This window comes from Hyperolius riggenbachi, chromosome 10, assembly GCF_040937935.1.
Source record: "Hyperolius riggenbachi isolate aHypRig1 chromosome 10, aHypRig1.pri, whole genome shotgun sequence".
NCBI classification, from domain to species: Eukaryota; Metazoa; Chordata; class Amphibia; order Anura; family Hyperoliidae; genus Hyperolius; species Hyperolius riggenbachi.
The window spans coordinates 209,701,856-209,721,600 of record NC_090655.1 but is presented as its reverse complement, the minus strand read 5'-3'; the positions used below and the strand labels follow the sequence as shown (position 1 = coordinate 209,721,600).

The following is a 19,745-nucleotide window of genomic DNA, read 5'->3' as shown; positions in this document are numbered from 1 at the left end:
GAGTTTGGGAACTACAATTGCACAATTTATTAGCTACTGGATCTCAACACAACCACATTGAATGCAGTGCAGCCCCATTGTTACAATTGCAAATACACATTAATGCAAAGATGGAAGAATGAGGACAAGCTAAGGGATGAGGTGAGAATAAATGGGATATAAACCACACAATGAGTAAAGGTTTTTATGTATAGTATTATGGAAATGGAAGGGGTGAATACACCAAACATGTTTTAAACATCACAGGCAGGACATAAGGCAGTTGGACACAGGGCAAATAAAGCCAGGAAACAATGGCTAAAAGATGCCACCTCAACTGTCCATAATAAATAAAAGAAGCCACATTTAACCTACAGTATTTGGACAGACATACAAGTTTATGTTGCAGACATCAGCGGACGTGTGTTCTCCAATGTGTCATTAAATTTCCTTTCTCTGAAAAGCATTTCCCACACTCTGAACATGAAAAAGGCCGCTCACCAGTGTGAATTCTCTGGTGTATACTAAGGTGTCCTTTCCGAGTGAAGCTTTTCCCACAATCCAAGCATGAAAAAGGCCGCTTGCCTGTGTGACTCCTCTGGTGTCTAAGAAGCACTCCTTTCTGAGTAAAAGATTTCCCACACTCTGAACATGAATAAGGCCGCTCTCCAGTGTGAGTTCTCCGGTGTCGAAGAAGGTCTCCTTTCTGAATAAAGCTTTTCCCGCATTCTGAACAGGAAAATGGCCGCTCTCCTGTGTGCCTTCTCTGGTGTCTTATAAGATCTGCTTTCTGAATGAAAGCTTTTCCGCAGTCTAAGCACGCAAAGGGACGCTCACTCGTGTGCCTTTTCTGATGTTTGAGAAGATGTGCTTTATGAACAAATCCTTTCCCACACTCTGAACATGAAAATGGTCGCTCACCTGTATGCTTTCTCTGGTGTTTAATCAGGTGCTCTTTATGCATAAAAGTTTTCTCGCACTCTAAACACGAAAAAGGTCGCTCACCCAAGTGACTTTTCTGATGTGTATGAAGATGTCCTTTATGAATAAAACCTTTCCCACATTCTGCACATGAAAACGGACGTTCCCCTGTGTGGCTTCTCTGGTGCACAAGAACATGCCCTTTCCGAAGGAAGCATTTCCCACACTCTGAACAAGAAAAAGGCCGCTCAGCTGTATGAGTTTTCTGGTGTAAGGTGAGCTTTGCTTTCTGTGTAAAACATTTCCCACACTCTGAACATGAAAAGGGACGCTCTCCTGTGTGTACTCTGAGATGCAAAACAAGATGGGAATTATTTCTAAAGCATTTACCACATTGAGGGCATGGGAATATCTTCTTGCCTCCATATGAAACAGCGCATGATGCACCAGGTGATTCCTCATTATGAAGTACGCTGCCTGATCTATCCACGCTGAGAAATCTCGGATGGATACCGGGTTTACCAGCATAGAGCTTATCGGAAGATTCCTCAGGCTTGGACATACCTAGAGATCCCTCCACAGACCTCTGATATCCTGGGTGAATACTTGAGTTGAGAGCGTACATTATATCGTAAGGTCCCTGTGGATTTGTGGGATCCAGTGATCCACCTGCATGGTAAAGTCTGTGATACATATTTTGAGTAGCAGAGTTTCCCCCTGGAGTATACTGTGGGATGCCAAAATCTTCTACGTTGTAATATGAGTATATATTAAGATGTCTCTCTGTGATATTCCACATGTTGTTTCCATCTGTAGGAAGAGGAAGTGGAAGTAAAAACATAAATATTATTAGAAATGCATGCTAAGTCAAGTTATTGAATGTCATGGAACTGGACATGCACGGTGACAGTGGATGTGCTCTCACCATTCACAGCATGGAACACTCGTTTCCAGGGTCTCCTTTTTGTCTACTCTATTGCTCTGGACATGTCACACATATAGCATGTTATGTATGATGTGTCCAGTGCTGCCATGTATGACGTGTCCAGTGCTGCCATGTATGACGTGTCCAGTGCTGCCATGTATGACGTGTCCAGTGCTGCCATGTATGTCGTGTCCAGTGCTGCCATGTATGACGTGTCCAGTGCTGCCATGTATGACGTGTCCAGTGCTGCCATGTATGACGTGTCCAGTGCTGCCATGTATGACGTGTCCAGTGCTGCCATGTATGACGTGTCCAGTGCTGCCATGTATGACGTGTCCAGTGCTGCCATGTATGACGTGTCCAGAGCCTGGAATTATTGGTGTACCACACAAGAGTGCTCAACGGAGACAGCTGATTTGTTTACAATGGGCATGTATGAATGAATCCTATACCTTAGGATCCGTCAACATGTCTGTTGACCCACTGCTTTCTGATGTGGAGGAGAGAACGCTGTGCATGCCAGTATGAACCCAGCCTAACACCAAAAATACATCCTAAGTATGGCCCAGATGGGCTAAACCTTTCTCATGGGTTATGTCTTTTTATCACTTAATGAAATACCTTTTCTAAACTCTGTAAGCAAAAACCTGTACAATAAACATAGCAACAAGACAGAACATGGGCCCTTGCTCTGACTAGATTCAGTGAGACCTTTAAACAAAGGAGGCAGGGAGCACAAATATGGGGAGGCCAGCTGAGGGTACACAGAGTTTATGGGGGTATTGAAGAATCCCAGAGTATGGCCACCTCATATATCAATGCATAGTTCAGGTATACTTTATGTATAAGTTCACTCAAACTTTGAAGCAAACCTTGATTGAAAAAAATAAAAATGAAACAGGTGGCCAGTGCAAATGGCAGCTAGAAATTAAGTCAGTTACCTGAAACAATGTTTCCTTCAGTGTCCCAAATCTTCATAAGGTCGTTTAGAAAACTCATGTTATTGGCGAGTAGACTATGCATCCGCTGTGTGGCATGTCATTAATAGGAAAAACTGTTTTCAGTGAGCAGCTCCAGCTGGCACCTTATCCTAATTTTATTTAGGCTCCATTTGACAGCAGCGCACACACACACACACACACACACACACACACACACACACACACACACACACACACACACACACACACACACACACACACACACACACACACACACACACACACACACACACACACACACACACACACACACACACACACACACACACACACACACACACACACACACACACACACACACACACACACACACACACACACACACACACACACACACACACACACACACACACACACACACACACACACACACACACACACACACACACTAGCATTTCTGGTGCTGTTTTTTCTATGTGTTTTTTTTGTGATTTGCGATGAGTAGAGCCTAAATCAACTGCATAACCCTCTACTCCTCCATCATAAGACTTTACACATTATTCTCATTATTCTCACAGTTTTGTCGATATACCCCTTAGTAAAAAAAGCAACATTTTCACTTGGTGACTAATCTGCCCCATACAGTGATACTTATATAATATGTCAGAACTGAAATATACCAGTTGCTGTCAGTTATATATCAGCAGCTGTCAGTTACAACTGAATGTGCAAGGTAATGTCCATGTTTCCTTATGGCTCAAGTGGGTGATATTTCAGTTAAACAGTGTGCTGACCAGGAAGCTGTTACGGGGTAATGGCCAATTTTAAAATGGAGGACGAAGAATTCCATTGATCACAGTCGACAAATGGGATGCAGGAAAGGAGAAAGAGATTGAGAAGTAGACTACACAGGAGGTAAGTATGACCTGTGTATGGTTATTTTGACTTTTATTTTCAGTTCAGGTTCTCTTTAAAGCTGGTCATTAAATATGTTCTCTCAGTCGGTATCCACACATTAGTTATATCCATATTTTTATACAAGTCAGGCAAAAACGGCACAGGAAATTTAAACGCAGCCGGCGCCACTATAGGCCGTAGTGTGAATTACGTCTATAATTATGTCACACAGTTTTTTTGAGCGTCGTTAAGAGACGGAGCCAAAAACACAATTAAAATATCTTAATTCGGCCATCATCAATAGCTGGAAGCCGAATTACGTATTTCCCCAGAGTCCATGGCGGTCTAGAGGGGAATAGTAATTATTCCAGTCGGGACTTGTGCAGATCAGGCTGCGCTGTTTTTCAGCTTTACCCTGCGCCCAAATTTCCCAGCGCCTTAAAGGACAACTGAAGTGAGAAGAATATGAAGGCTGCCATATTTGTTTCCTTTTAAACAATACCAGTTGCCTGGCAGCCCTGCTGATCTGTTGGATGCAGTAGTGTCTGAATCTCAGCAGAAACAAGCATGCAGCTAATCTTGTCAGATCTGACAAAAATGTCAGGAACACCTGATCTGCTGTATGCTTGTTCAGAGTCTATGTCTAAAAGTATTAGAGACAAAGGATCAGCAGGGCAGGCAGGCAACTGGTATTGCTTAAAAGGAAATAAATATGGCAGCTTCCATATCCCTCTCACAGTTGTCCTTTAATTACAGGTACGGTATGTATTTTTATGATTGTATAGAACAAGTATCTTTCTCCCATCATTACAAAATAAACCATTCATAACTGACTCATCTGAAACTAGCCAAGAAATGTTTCCAATTTCAGCTTACAAATGATAAAGGGAAACCATTTTTTCACCTGAAATTTCCTCTCCAGGCCCATTCTGCCGCATCATCTCACCCTCCTCTGAAGACTGTTGTTCGCTCTTCATTTGTGTCACTTCTTTTTTAACTGCAAGTTTGACATCACTGAGCTCTTCCCCCTAAACCCGCAGAAGTATAGAAAAAATATACAAACCATCATTTTTTAAATAATAGAACTTATAGGAGTCAAATCACAGAGGTGCAATATTAGCGCACTGTACATTGCATTAAAACAAGATGAATGAATTAAAACAAGGACAGAAGACAATCACTATATATTACAGATATAATACTATTATCCACACATACACTATATATATCTTAGACCCTGGGTTCTTAACACATGGTTGGGCTTGATTCACAAAGCAGTGATAACTCATATCATGGTCGCACTGACGTTTTGGGCGCTCTATAATGTGCGTAAGTTTTCATGCGCAATTGCGAATCTTCATGCACTAATGCAAATTTTTACCCGAAAACGAGCGCATTTTCACATGAAAATTCACGTTACTGCACAATAATTTGCGATTGTGCGCAAAAACCATTACGCGCGTTATAGCGCACGCAAGACACTAGCGCGACCGTGATATATTATAAACCATGTAAGTTACCCTGGGTAAGTATAGTATTTATACTTAATAACAAAAACATCAATGAATGTTTCGAAAGGATTTACCATATCTACAATTATGAAATGCTTAATAATAATTCCAACATTTGTATAGCACTTTTCTCCTGTCTGCTCAAAGCGCTTGAGAGTTGCAGGCACTGGGGCAAGCTCAGTAGGCAGTAACAACAAGGGGTACTTGGTCGACAGTCAGGGTACATGCTACATAAATGTTGAGAAACACTGTCTTAGAACCTATTTGTAGATACTGCAGTGGTCAAGCTAAGATCTTCCGCTTTTTGATTGGTAAATGCGTTATTTAACATATTTATAACGTGGCCCCTAAGACTACACACGTAGTCTCATAGTGTTTAACGTCACTACTGAATTCTAGTTCCTCCGTTCCATGTACCTGGTGATGCCGTGGAATGCTGCGATCTCTCCAGATATCATCCTGGGGAAAAAAAGGGCTGGGACGTCTCTCTGAGGAACCTATGTTACTAGATCCATCTGTGGGAAACATACACACATTTAGGTACTGGATCCATCAGTGAGAAACATACACATTCTAATTGAGAAGATAAATAGGAGACCCTTGCAGAGATTAGAGAAAGTGAATATGTACAAACTTTATCACGCACTAGCCATTGTACACACAAGGGATCTGTAGCCAGTCTTTTGGGCAATAGCTGAACAGGAGGAGGCACCCCAAAATTAAATAAACCATTAAGTATTTGTTAAAGCAGCAGGGTCAGCCATACTATCCTAGGGTAAAAAAAAATAAATATATATATATATATTAGATAAATACTTGTTCTACTTACATATGTATTGTATTGTTCACATTTTGATTCAAGTGAATGTTATATAGTAAATAAAGAGAAAACTCTTCCAGGCATTTCCATCTTTACTGCCTCTGGCTGAAGCCAATCTTGATGTCATTTCCTCCCTTACTCCTCTACCTGAAGTGGTGTATGCAGAACTAGACTGTCATATCTAGTTTGCTTTGTAAACACATGTGAGCAAAACATAGATCGGATTTCAGCAGCTTCTGCCGAGGGGTGAGGTGATTTATCTTCTATTTCACTTCTGAGCCTCATGTTACACTGAACTGCACTCAGCCAATCAGCAAGGAGCAAGAATGTAGGAGGGGAAGAAGGGAAGATAATAAGCTTCCCTCTCCCCTGCAATGTACGAGAAAACAGCCAGGCTGACTGGTACAAGATTAATTACAGATTAAGCGTTTGCTGATCAGATATAAGGTAGGAATGTCCTAGCTGGGAGTGTCCATTCGCTTTTCGTGTTTTGCAACAAGATTAATTACAGCAGACACATTTATGATTATATTGTAGTGCTTGCATTGCAGGGTCAGGATGTAGACTTACATAATAAACACAGAGCAGTGGGTAATGGGAATTTGATTTTATGGCTGACAATCCCGCTTTAAATAGCAGAAACCCCTTACCTCTAAAAAAGGACGAAGCCTGTGTGAGGTTAAAGTCTTTATTAGAGCTCAGACACTTTAGTCTTTGGCGCTCCTTGCATGCAGTTTCTACTACTAAGACACTTGTCATTGATCTGAAGAAGCGGACTGAATATCATGAAACACGGTATCCCACTAGTGTCTAATACTTTTACCTCACACAGGCTTGGTCTCTTTTTAGAGGTAAGGTTTTTCTGCTATTTAACAATGGCCAAATACTGGTCAATTTAATTTTATGGTGCCTCATCCTCTGCAGTTCTAGCTTTACAGCTCCCATTTCTATGGGGGTTGTTTTTGTTTTATTTCTTTGAACTATTACGATATATTTTTCTTGGAGTGCAACCTTCCTGATCTGTGACCGGTGACCCTGAGGGAGGACGGGACTTCCTCACATGCCTTTACACTGTGGTTGCTCGCCTTGCAACCCTTGTTTGTGAGTATTATTCTACTGCTCACACTCCACAAACCCATTATTGTCAACATACTACATCATAAGGCTCCCGCTCTCTCTTTGTTTTTCCCTCTTTCCTTGGAAGGTCTAAGGATCCCCAAAAAGCACAACAGCACCATTTTTGGGCAATAGATGTTTCCAATCCAACCCAAACTTACCTGAGTTGATCTCTAAGGCCGCTCCCTCTTCTTTAAAAGGATTATCAACTCCAACATACGTCTCTACCTCCTCCACATCAACATTAATCCTAATCACATCTTCATCCTGGAATAAATCCGCAAAATAGAAGACTATGAGTTCAGGCACTGCGTACAACTTTCTTCAAGATCATATATGTGAAATGACTGAAAGACTCTCACTTCCATCTACCTGATCTTGGAGTGGAATACTAAGATCTTCCTGAATGCAGTCACCGGAATCCAGATGACTGAGACATCTCTCTGGTGTATTTCTGTTACAGAATCCATCTGTAGGAAACACATGCACTGATGTCTATGTTTACATCTATCCGCAGGACTTCTCTCTCTGTTGGAACATCTCCTCTTACCTGATGGTGTGAGGTTTAGCGGTTTCTCCATAGTGACATCCATGTATAGATCCTTGTGTCCTTCTATATACTGCCATTCCTCAACGGAGAAGTAGACAGTGACATCCTGAAACCGCACAGGAATCTAATAAACAAAACAGTAAAGTGAGCACACAGGCACTGTTATCAGATTGTTCTCAGCACCTTACTTGAGGTGGCCATACATCTGTAGATTTGGCGGCCGAATGACTGTGATTCGATAATTGTCATCGAATCAGATGAAAATCAGTGCCACCAAAAGCATTCCCGATTGAGGATGAAACCAATATTGGGCCAAAATTGGTCACATGTATTGATCGGACATGCTGTAAAATTTCGGGTCGACATGCTCGATCAGTTGTGCGGCGGTAGTGACATGTGTTCACTTCCCCTCAAATGTACCTGTACCCCTGCATTAAAACTGTGTCCCCTCAAATCCGCGCCCCCTCAAAAGTACAGGTACACCTGCATTAACACTTTACCCGTCCGGTGTCCACCACTGTGTCCGCACTCCTGTTCTATAATTGTGCTCCATGTGGTTGCTGGCACTCTGCATGCGGGGCACAAGTGTGACTTCACACACGTGCCGTGACGTGCAGTACGCCAACAACCACGTGAGGCACGAATCCGGAAGAGGAGTGCGGACACAGAGGTGGACACCGGACACGTAAAGTGGGGCAAAAGGGGGAGGGGGGGGGGGGGGAGTTACATGTACTTTTGGGGGGATGCGGCTGGGGTGACATCATGAGGCTGTTTCCAGAAAAATGTCATGCTAAAATCGATCGATTTATGATGGCCAACTGATCTCTCTCCAGTCAGATTTGAGCAGAGAGAGATCTGTTTTTTAGTCAATCGGCCGCCAAAATTGCTAGATGTATGGGACCCACTACTTACTTCTTTGGTCAGCAGTTCATTCATCTTGTTAATAACTTTTAAAATCTTTTCATTGTTGCTCTTGGGTGTCAGGATGTGAGATGCAGGCACTGCGATGGGAGATGGTCCAGAGGGAAGGCTGTTAGGTGCCATCAATTTACAAGATGTCTTCTTTACTACTTCATAATCCTGAGTAAACATACATAGCCATAATCACCAATATGTTTATTCCCAGAATCCTCCTCACCCTTCTTGTTAAAGGGATACTGTAGGGGGGGGGGGGGGTCGGGGGAAAATGAGTTGAAGTTACCCGGGGCTTCTAATTGTCCCCCGCAGAAATCCTGTGCCTGCGCAGCCACTCACCGATGCTCCGGCCCCGCCTCTGGTTCACTTCTGGAATTTCAGAGTTTAAAGTCTAAAAACCACTGCGCCTGCGTTGCCGTGTCCTCGCTCCCACTGATGTCACCAGGAGCACACGGCGCAGGCACAGTACGCTCCTGGTGCCATTAGGAGGACTTTTCCCCCGACCCCCCTACAGTGTCCCTTTAAGTATTAATTATATTATAGAGGAACTGTAGTGAGAATAATGTAATTAATAATTATTTTTTTTATAAGATTCATTTGTAAATGATTTAGTCAGTGTTTGCCCATAGTAAAATCTTTCCTCTCCCTGATTTACATTCTAAAAAAAGGTGGTGATATCTTCAGTACAGGCAGGTGAATGTTTGTTTACTAAGAGTTCTAAAGTCAGTAGAAAAGACAACTTTACTTACGGTAACGTCTTTTCCGGTAGTCAGGAGGACAGCACCCCTGGATGAGACTTGTCTCCCTCCCCACCGTGGACAGGAACTGCAAAAGAAGAATTTGCATAAGCGAAAGGCAGCCTGCTATATAAGCTACTTACTTGCTGCTATACTTCAGTATATATAAAAGATAATACGGACATTAATAATGCTTATACAAACCTCTGATACTCCACCCAAAAAGGGCGGGTTGTAGGGGTGCTGTCCTCCTGACTACCGGAAAAGACGTTACCGTAAGTAAAGTTGTCTTTCCCGGATCGTCACTCGGACAGCACCCCTGGATGAGACGATATACTAGAGATCAGGCTTAGGGTGGGACCACTGCTTGCAGAACCTTCCTTCCAAAGGATAAATCTGTGCCTGCAGATACATTAAGTCGATAATGTTTCACAAACGTGTTATGACTCGACCATGTTGCAGCTCTGCATATCTGATCAATAGAGGCCCCTGCCCTCTCTGCCCATGACGTAGAGATACCTCTTGTAGAATGAGCCCTGACAGAAGAAGTTAACGTCTTCCCTTGCACCTGGTATGCTGATACAATTGCTTGTTTGATCCAACGTGCTAGGGTTGTCTTAGAAGCCTTATTTCCTCTTGACCTGCCTGCAAACAGGACAAAAATTGCGTCTGACTTTCTCCAAGAGTTAGTCCTTTCCAAATAATGTAATAAACATCTTCTTACGTCTAGAGAATGTAGTCTCTCTTCTTTATCATTTGTGGGATTCTCACAAAATGACGGAATATAAATTTCTTGGTTTCTGTGAAATGAGGAAACCACTTTAGGAAGGAATGCTGCATCCGGGCGTAATGTTACTCTATCTTCTGAAATAACACAATACGGCTCCTTTATGGATAAAGCTTGTAGCTCCCCTATCCTTCTTGCAGTAGTAATGGCTAGAAGAAATATGGTTTTTAATGTTAGGAATTTGTCAGAGACCTGAGATAAAGGTTCAAATGGAGACTCGCATAGACCCTGTAAGACCGTATTGAGATCCCAAGCAGGTACTCTTGATCGTATAGATGGTTTTAGTCTTCTCAGTGCCTGAAAAAAACGAACTATATAATCTTCCTGTGCTAACTTTCTTTCCAGAAAAACACTCAGGGCTGATACCTGAACCTTCAGAGTACTAACACTGAGGCCCTTCTTATAGCCACATTGTAAAAACTCCAAAACTGACCTAAGTGATCTATTGTTAAAAGATCTGTTTGCACACCAGTCCTTAAAGACTCTCCATGCCTTCTGGTAGATTCCCCGAGTTACCTTTTTCCTACTATTGAGTAATGTCTCTGCCAGATCATCTGAGAAGCCCTTGGACTTTAGTATTTCCCACTCAGGTTCCAGGCTGATAGATGAAGTAGACTCAGATCTGGATGCAACACTGGGCCCTGGGACAACAGGTCCTGTATCAGTGGGAGTACTATTGGTTCTGATATCGCTAGAGACTAAAGTAATGTGAACCATGGACGTTTGGGCCACATTGGAGCAATCAATATGAGTCTCGCCTTGTCCTGAATGATCTTCTTCAATACTCTTGAAAGTAATGGAATTGGAGGAAAAGCATACATCATCATACCCTCCCAACTGATTGTGAACGCATCCACCGCCCAAGGTGAATCCTCCTGGTATAGGGCACAAAATTTCCGACATTTTGAGTTCTTTCTCCTGGCGAATAAATCCAGTTCTGGGCATCCCCACTGTGAAATTATCATCTGAAAGACCTTCTGGTTGAGTGACCACTCGTTCTGGTCCAGCCTCTCCCTGCTTAGATAATCCGCCACCTGGTTCGATGTCCCCTTTAGGTGACGTGCCTGTAGAGACTCGATATTGCTTTCTGACCAAAACATTATCTTTGATGTCTGCTTCCATAATATCTGACTTCTCGTGCCTCCCTGTCTGTTTAAGAATGCCACAACTGCCCTGTTGTCGGTCTTTATAGTTACATGCGATCCTCTGATTTGATCCTTGAAGTGTAGTAGTGCCATCCATACTGCTTCTAGTTCTCTGCTGTTTGATGACCTTGAGCTGATCTGTACAGACCACTGTCCCTGGGCTGGAAGAGCATCCAGGTGTGCTCCCCATCCCCATAAACTGGCATCCGTTGTGATTATCCTTTGTTCCGGGTAATTCCACAAACGACCTGTTAAAAAGTGAACCCGATCCTGCCACCACAACAGAGACACCTTTATGCTGTGAGGAATAGAGATCCTCCTGTCTAACACTGTGAGGCTCCTGTTCCATGATCTGAGTATCCACAACTGTAGTACTCTTGCGTGGAATTGTCCCCACTGTACTGCGGGAAATGAGGCTGTTAGGAGTCCGAGTATTGCCATTGCTTTCCTCAGCGATATTGTTCTTGAGTTCTGAAAGGAAAAAAACAGCGTTTAGAATGGCAAAAATCTTTCTATCAGGCATGAAGATCTTCTCCTTTCTAGTATCAATGTTAAAACCTAGAAACTCTATGACCTGGGATGGAACAAGGGAACATTTCTCCCAATTAATAAGCCAACCCAACTGCTGGAGATAGTCTAATGTCGATAATGTCTGTGACCTCACCACTTCAGCTGAAGGGCCCCAAATCAAAAAATCATCTAAATATCCGAGGATATTGATTCCCCTCAGTCTAAGCTCGGCTAAAACCTCGGACATCACCTTGGTAAATAGCCATGGTGCAGAGGAAAGTCCAAAAGGAAGAGCAATAAACTGAAAATGTCTTACCTCTTCCTCCATGAGCACTGCAAATCTTAGATACTGTTGAGATGATGGATGGATGGGCAGGTGAAGGTATGCGTCCTTGAGATCTATGGAAGCAAGAAAATCGTTTCTCTGCAAGAGATGAATCACAGATTTTATATTGTCCATCCTGAATTTTCTGTATTTCACATTTAGATTTAACTTTTTTAGGTTTAGGATAAACCGGTAAGTTCCCTGTGGCTTTTTCACCAGAAACACATGAAAATAGAACCCTTTTCCTCTCTGGCAGCTTGGTACATATCTTATTACCCCCTTCTCCTGTAGGGACAGGACCTCGTTCTGTAATGCCAGACACTTTCTTTGATCCTGGGGTTGTGGAGTAATGCAAAACCTTAGAGGAGGAGGATGACTGAACTCGATCTGGTACCCCTCTGAAATAATCTTTAGCAACCACTGACTTGTGAACTGAGGCTGCCATACTTCCAAAAAGTTTGCAACCCTCCCCCCCACTGGGATCCTGGCGTCATTGCTTATCCTGTCTCTTGGCAGGATTGAAGTTGGGTTTTGACTTCTGTGGTCTATACGGGGCCCAACGTTTACCCTTGGAAGATTTGGAGTCCTGCTCAGATCTGTTAGGGGGACGAAATGGCCGCTTATACTGAAATGGTCTTTTCTTTTCTGGGAAGTTTTTCTTTCTATCTGATGTTCTATCTAGTGTATCATCTAATTTTGATCCAAAAAGCAGCCCCCCCTCACATGGAATACCACACAGTTTTGATCTCGAGGAATTGTCACCATTCCAGGTTTTAACCCATATACCTCTTCTGGCTGAGTTAACTAAGGCAGTCGTTCTGGCCGTAAGTTTTACCGTGTCATCTGAAGCATCTATAATATAATTAGAGGCATTTAAAACTTTAGGAAAATCGTTAAGAATCTCTTCTCGGGGAACACCGGAAGCGATCTTATTCTGCATTTCTAACAGCCATGTCTTCAATGATCTACTCACTGCTGTTGAAGCTACAGCGGGCTTAAATGTCAAGGAAGAGGATTCCCATGCTCTACGCAGAAGGTTGTCCATCTTTTTGTCGATTGGATCCTTCAGACTTCCAAAATCCTCAAATAATAAGTCCGTTTTCTTTGACACCTTTGAAAAAGATGGGTCCAACCTAGGCGGAGGACCCCAAAACCCCTGATCCTCTGGAGAAAAAGGGTAACGATTGGATAAGGATCTAGGCCAGAAGGCCCTCTTCTCAGGGTTATCCCATTCCTTCTTAATCATACCCTTTAAGGTGGAATGGACTGGGATAAACTGAGGCTGGGGTTCCGCCAAAGTTCTGTACATCTCATCCAAAGGCGTCAAAGATTTTTTCTCTGTCTTGATACCCATTGTATCATACATAGCACCTAATAAGTCCTTCATTAAATCAGCAGAGAAAGCAAATTTCGATCTATCAGAATTAGAGACTTCCCCATCTGATGGATGATCCAATTCAGAAATCTCTCCCTCAGATAATTCTGAATCCTCCACCTCGCTTTCTCTTCTACGTTTAGAACCGGAGGGCCCCGGCTGAGATAAATCCAATACAGGAGATGCTGGAATAGTAACTACAGGCACTGTGTCCATATCTCCACTAGTTCCTGGGACATCCGAGGGAACTATAGGATTTGAAGCAATGGCAGATTCCTTAATCTCTTTTATTGCTGTAGACATTTCTGACCTCATCCAGCCCATTAAATCTTTAAATATGACGGGTGACTCATCTTTAACCACCTTTTCTGTACAGTTCTGACACAGCTTTTTGGAAGATGAAGATAAACACATTTCTTCTCAGACCTGTTTGAACCATGCTGACTGGTTTGAGCAGCAGCCTTGTCAGGCCTTTCAGACTTTTCATTTTTATCAGATTTGTCCGACTTGTCATGTTTTTTAGGCTATAAAAAAACACAAACAAGGAACAAATATTACTAGAGGTTTTATATTATATATCAAACAAGCAGGAGTATTTCAGGTACCACATCTACTTGCCAGAGAGGGGTCTTGGCCAGACTTTGCAGACTGCAAAGGAGCTGAACCTGAAGCGTCCTCCATGATTGCCAGCAACATCTGAATCATGGACTCACCTCTAGCTTAAATACACATAAGCAGACCCAGCTGAAGACAATCAATGCTACCCTTGTTGCATAATTTATGTTAATCAGCCTCACATACCTTGATGAATCAGCCTCCAGGCTGACTGCATATCACCGCCGCGGCCCCTGCCGCTTGGTCAGGCATCTTAATTGGAATCAGCTGTTCGGCTGATTCGCTTCTCACCGCCGCGGCCCCTGCCGCTCTGCAGACCTCAGATCACGCGGGACGCCAGCGCGTGACTACTTCCGGGTGAACCGGAAGTGACCTTCTTCATGCGCGCGCCTGCGCGCATAACACAGCCGCCTTCACTGGAGAAGCCTCCCATACGCTGCAGGACTCCCCACTGATCACTGCTCAGCTCTGATGGGAGTCCTGCTACACGCTGCCCCTGCCGACTGACACGGATGGCACCCTGGAGACCTCTCCCTCCGCTCCGTCCAGGACAGGAAACTATACTGAAGTATAGCAGCAAGTAAGTAGCTTATATAGCAGGCTGCCTGTCGCTTATGCAAATTCTTCTTTTGCAGTTCCTGTCCACGGTGGGGAAGGAGACAAGTCTCATCCAGGGGTGCTGTCCGAGTGACGATCCAGGAAATATACCTCGTTTCCCAGAATGCTCTGGGAAGTGGAATTTCGCATAGCTAATCAGCCTAGGCTAAACATCACTGGGAAGGCAGGGCTATATACCAATATACAACAATATATAGCTATAGGAAGCTTATTTGATGGTGAAACCAGGAAAATTAACATAAAAATGGGTAACCTGAATAATTACATGCATTTTGCTATATGTCACTACAGTGCCTCTTTAATTAATGTAAGTGATAATGCATTACATTATCAGAGCCCTCCCCAACACTATTTGTAGGTGTGTGTTAACCTTCCTGGCGGTAAGCCCGAGCTGAGCTCGGGCTATGCCGCCGGAAGGCACCGCTCAGGCCCCGCTGGGCCGATTTGCACTTTGCTAGCTGCGTGCAGTGCCCGATCGCCGCCGCTACCCGCCGATCCGCCGTTATCCGTCGCGCCGCAGCCGCCCCCCCCCCCCCAGACCCCGTGCGCTGCCTGGCCAATCAGTGCCAGGCAGCTCTATGGGGTGGATCGGAATCCCCTTTGACGTCACGACGTCGGTGACGTCATCCCGCCCCGTCGCCATGGCGACGGGGGAAGCCCTCCAGGAGATCCCGTTCTTTGAACGGGATATCCTGATCGCCGATCGCCGGAGGCGATCGGAGGGGCTGGGGGGATGCCGCTGAGCAGCGGCTATCATGTAGCGAGACTTTGTCTCGCTACATGAAAAAAAAAAAAAAAAAAAAAAGATTTGCTGCCCCCTGGCGATTTTTTAGCAAACCGCCAGGAGGGTTAAGACTGATGCAATGTAAAATTCAGGTGACTCTGCGGGAAGGTTTGTGACTGAACAACAACAAAGTCATGTGATATTTCCAGAACCTTCCTGCTCCAGTCAGGTTTATGCTCGATGCATAGAGATAAGAGAAAGGTGATATGATTCTGAAAATCCATCTTATCTGTCCCAATAAGTTTATATGTCACTAAAAGATATATATGAGTGATGTTATGCCACTCTCAGAATCCTCTCCATCTTTGCAGGCATTCTAAAGTGAACTCAAAAATTCCTTTTAAACAATACCAGTTTCCTGGCTGTCCTGATGATCCTCTGCCTCTAATACTTTCCTAGATCCTGAACAAGCATGCAGCAGATGTTTCTGACATTATTGTCAGGTCTGACAAGATTAGCTGCATGTTTGTAATTCAGCCACTACTGCAGCCAGATAGATCAGCAGGGCTGCCATCAACTAGTATTGTTTGAAAGGAAATAAATATGGCAGCCTCATTATCACTCTCACCTTGGATTCACTTTAAAAGAAATACACTACATCTGAAAAAAAAAATCATCATTCTCCTCACCTCTCCAGTCAGTAGGTACATGATCTCCAATGTAAGATTTAACATCCTCTTGGTTGTGCTACTCTCGTCTTCATCCATCCTCACTGATGTGGCCATGTCATCTTTATGGGACACTCCTCTCTGCTGAAAGATAACAACAACAGAGGAGGCAATAACAAGAATAATTCGAGATAGACAGCAATTTTAACTCTCTTAAAGGGCAACTGAAGTGAGAGGGCTATGGAGGCTGCCATGTTTATTTCCTTTTAAACAATACCAGTTGCCTGGCAGCCCTGCTGGTCTGTTTGGCTGCAGAAGTGTCTAAATAACACCAGAAACAAGCATACAGCTAATCTGTCAGATCTGACAATAATGTCAGAAACACCTGATCTGCTGCATGCTTGTTCAGGGTCTATGGCTGAAAGTATTAGAGGCAGAGGGTCAGCAGGGCTGCCAGGCAACTGGTATTGTTTAAAAGGAAATAAACATTGCAGCCTCCATATACCTCTCTCTTCAGTTGTCCTTTAACATCCAAAATTCCACTGACTTGAAATTCATCCAGCTAAATCCATTGTTGCTGATTAATAAGCCCATAGTTGGTTAAGAAACCGGCAGCTGGAGGTTTTGATTATAGCCACCCATTTGTCTGTGGAGTATTGCATACTAGGAGAATTTTTGGTCATTACTGACAGATATGGTATATTTACACTGATTTATAGCAAACGTGCAATGAGAAAAAGAGTTAAAGGGGTTCTGGGGGGGTGCTGAGGGTAAAAACAGACACTTACCCGGGGCTTCTATCAGCCCCCTGTAGCAGTCATGTCCCACGCCGCCCTCCTCCGATGCGCCGTTCTCCGCCGCCGGCCCCGGTCTAGCGCGGCATGCTTTCCAACTGCTCCCACTCGCGTCATCGGAAGCTTACTGCGCAGGCTTCCGATGACGCGAGCGGGAGCGCGCATTATTTGTCTTGATAGACGAATAATTGCCCAGTCCCGGCGGGGAATGGCAGATCGGAGGAGGATGGCGTGGGACATTACTGCTACAGGGGGCTGATATAAGCCCCAGGTAAGTGTCTGTTTTTACCCTCAGCACCCCCCCCCCCCCCCCCAACCCGCCCCACAGAACCCCTTTAAAGCAGGATTGTCAGACGTAAAATCAAATTCCATTTACCCACTGCTCTGTGTTCATTACTATGTGTATTATTCAGTCTACAACCTGACCCCGCATTGCAAGCATTCCAATATAACCATAAATGTTTCTACTGTAGTAAATCTTATCTCAGTCAGCCTGGCTCTATTTGGTATATTGCAGAGGAGAAGAAAGCGTGTTATCTCCCCTCTTACATTCCTGATCCTCACTGATTGGCTGAGGGCAGTTTAATATGACCTCATCCCTCTGCAGAAGATGCTGAAATACGATCTATGCTTTGCTCACATGTGTTTGCAAAGCAAGCTAGATATGGCAGTTCAGTTTTTAGGGAAAAAAACAAGTAAAGGTGGAAAGTACATCAGGATTGGCTTCAATCAGAGGCAGTAAAATTGAAAAATGCCTGAAAAAGTTTTATTTTTATTTTCTATATAAAATTCACTGAAATCAAAACAACGACAGTACAATACATATGTTATATAAGTAGAAGTATTTATCTACTTATATATGTGTTTTTTTCCTTGGGATAGTATGGCTGTCCCTGCTGCTTTAAAGTTAGATACTTACCTAAGCCTTGGGAGGTGTCCCATATCCTCTGCAAGGCCACCACTGCTTGCCTTCACTCTCCTCATATCTGTGTAAGAGCTAAATGTTACAGTACTGAGTGTGCGTGATTACCATCCCCCCATGCCCAGCAGCATGAAACCGCTAGTGCACGGGGTAAGAAGCTGTGCCCTAGTGGCTTGTGCTAACTGACATAGGCTGACTGTATTCAAGCATGTGCAGTACAGTCACACTTGCACACAAACGGGAGTGCAGCTCAGCATAGTCGACAAGCCCTTGTCAAAAATGTTTAAAGGGACCCAGCAGTGAAATGGTGGGCTACAGGACGATCAAGGAAGCCTCTAGTCTACCCAGAGTCTTCCCTCTACTGAGGAAAGTGTCTAATTTTTATTTCAATTCTTGCTTCAGGTACTCCGGAGAAATACAGGTCAGATTAGGATTGCATAGTCATTGTAAAACTCCAATATTTTGATATAACAAACAGGCACACTTTAAGATGTGCCCCTGGCACACCTCTAACCACGCCCCACCTCACCCCTCACCATGCATATCACAAAGAATTCAGAATCCAAAGATGTAGTTTTATCCTTCAAACCACACTGATCCTTTCTATCATCAGTAGTTTTTTTTTTTCATTTTAACATTTGAAAATAAGAACTATATCAATTCAATTGATAGGAATAAAGTTTAGAGTCAGTTAAACACATTTTTCAGTAGAAAAATTACATATATTAACACAGATCTGTATAACAGTCCTGAAAGAGGGACAAACAGGGAAGAAAGAGGGTCAGAGGGATCTGGTTCCCAGAGAGGGACTGTCCCTCCAAAAGAGGGACAGTTAGGAGCTATAGAATGGATCTGTAGGGTCAATCAAATGGAGAGAGGGTGACTTCCCACAGTCAATAAAAGTTAATTTCAATAAATGAAAAAATAAGAGAAAGCTATCCAAACCCACCTATATTACACAGCCTGCAAATACAAGATAAAGAGCCCAGAATACTGGAAAAAAAATATATAATACATTTTATTATCTAAATGATCACACAAACACTTTCAATATAAAGTATACATGGATAACAGGATGCTGAGAAATAAGATAACGATTTATAAATGCAGACCAGCTGTGGACCCAAAATTAGGAGCAAAATTCATCAAAACAGCTATATGATCTCAGGAAAGATGAAGATACAGGCTCAGCCAACATGATAGAAGAGGAAGGGAGGGAGTGACCAACACATAAGGTGCCACATCTGGATGCTTCATCAGTGCTTGGCCACAATTAGCAAGGGAAGAGACTTTAAATCATACCTGGCAGCTGTGTCCAATCACTGCATCCTTGCCCTGCAAGTCAAAACAGTAACACAGGAAGTGAATCAATTACTTCCTGAGCCAGCAGGATCAAAACACAGCCTGGCCAGGAAACAATCAAAACAGTACAGTATTGTATTATTAGAATGTTAAATAATGGCTGCCCACAATACACAAGTCTCATAAGCTCAGCTTTACAAAATGATCAAATAAATACCAAAATCATTAATAAATAATGTGTTCACCCCAAGAGAAGGAATAAAGTTGTTACACACTGATTAAAAAAAAAGTAATGCATGCGAATGCGATACAAGAGAAAGGAGCAGACTGGACAAATGCTGACATCTAGTGGTCAAAAATGAAACCTTCACGTACCTTAAAATTCAATTTCATGTAGACTGCAGTGGTTGAGGCTCTCATCTTCTTCTCATACAGAGAGAAGTCATTTATCTATAAATCATATAAGGAAATGAAAAGGCTCAGGATTATCTGAAAAACAACTGAAAGTAACACTTACCAAAGTGAAGACAGGCCAAGCAAAAGCAATAGGTGGAATCAGCCTAAGATCCAGTAAAGCTAAGTGATACAATACTTCCCTCAGATGAGATCTTTTGATCAGGTTTTTATGATCAAGTCAGTGGCGTAGCT

The 19,745-nt window shown here is 43.3% G+C and overlaps 1 protein-coding gene across 3 annotated transcripts; it reads right to left on the bottom strand.

Moving 5' to 3' along the window:
• Nucleotides 1-19,154, bottom strand: LOC137534327 (oocyte zinc finger protein XlCOF22-like). 3 transcript variants are annotated; one of them, XM_068255772.1, is made up of 9 exons: nucleotides 19,098-19,154; nucleotides 16,101-16,223; nucleotides 8,573-8,740; nucleotides 7,661-7,784; nucleotides 7,483-7,580; nucleotides 7,272-7,377; nucleotides 5,592-5,689; nucleotides 4,568-4,691; nucleotides 1-1,710 (listed from the first exon to the last, which is right to left on the bottom strand). In XM_068255772.1, exons 2-9 carry the CDS (start codon nucleotides 16,194-16,196, stop codon nucleotides 392-394), a joined length of 2,133 nt encoding a protein of 710 aa, XP_068111873.1. In that variant the 5' UTR covers nucleotides 16,197-16,223; nucleotides 19,098-19,154; the 3' UTR covers nucleotides 1-391. The 3 variants fall into 3 exon arrangements, with proteins under 3 accessions (XP_068111873.1, XP_068111874.1, XP_068111872.1); XM_068255773.1 differs by having other exon boundaries at nucleotides 16,101-16,220; nucleotides 19,098-19,140; XM_068255771.1 differs by lacking the exons at nucleotides 1-1,710; nucleotides 4,568-4,691; nucleotides 5,592-5,689; ... (3 more) ...; nucleotides 8,573-8,740; nucleotides 19,098-19,154 and adding an exon at nucleotides 9,611-13,978 and having other exon boundaries at nucleotides 16,101-16,189.
• Nucleotides 19,155-19,745: the final 591 nt, after the last annotated feature.

Bases quoted from the DNA above. Each gene is read 5' to 3' on its own strand.
- LOC137534327 (XM_068255771.1), bottom strand. From the start codon at position 12,214: ATGGACAATATAAAATCTGTGATTCATCTCTTGCAGAGAAACGATTTT.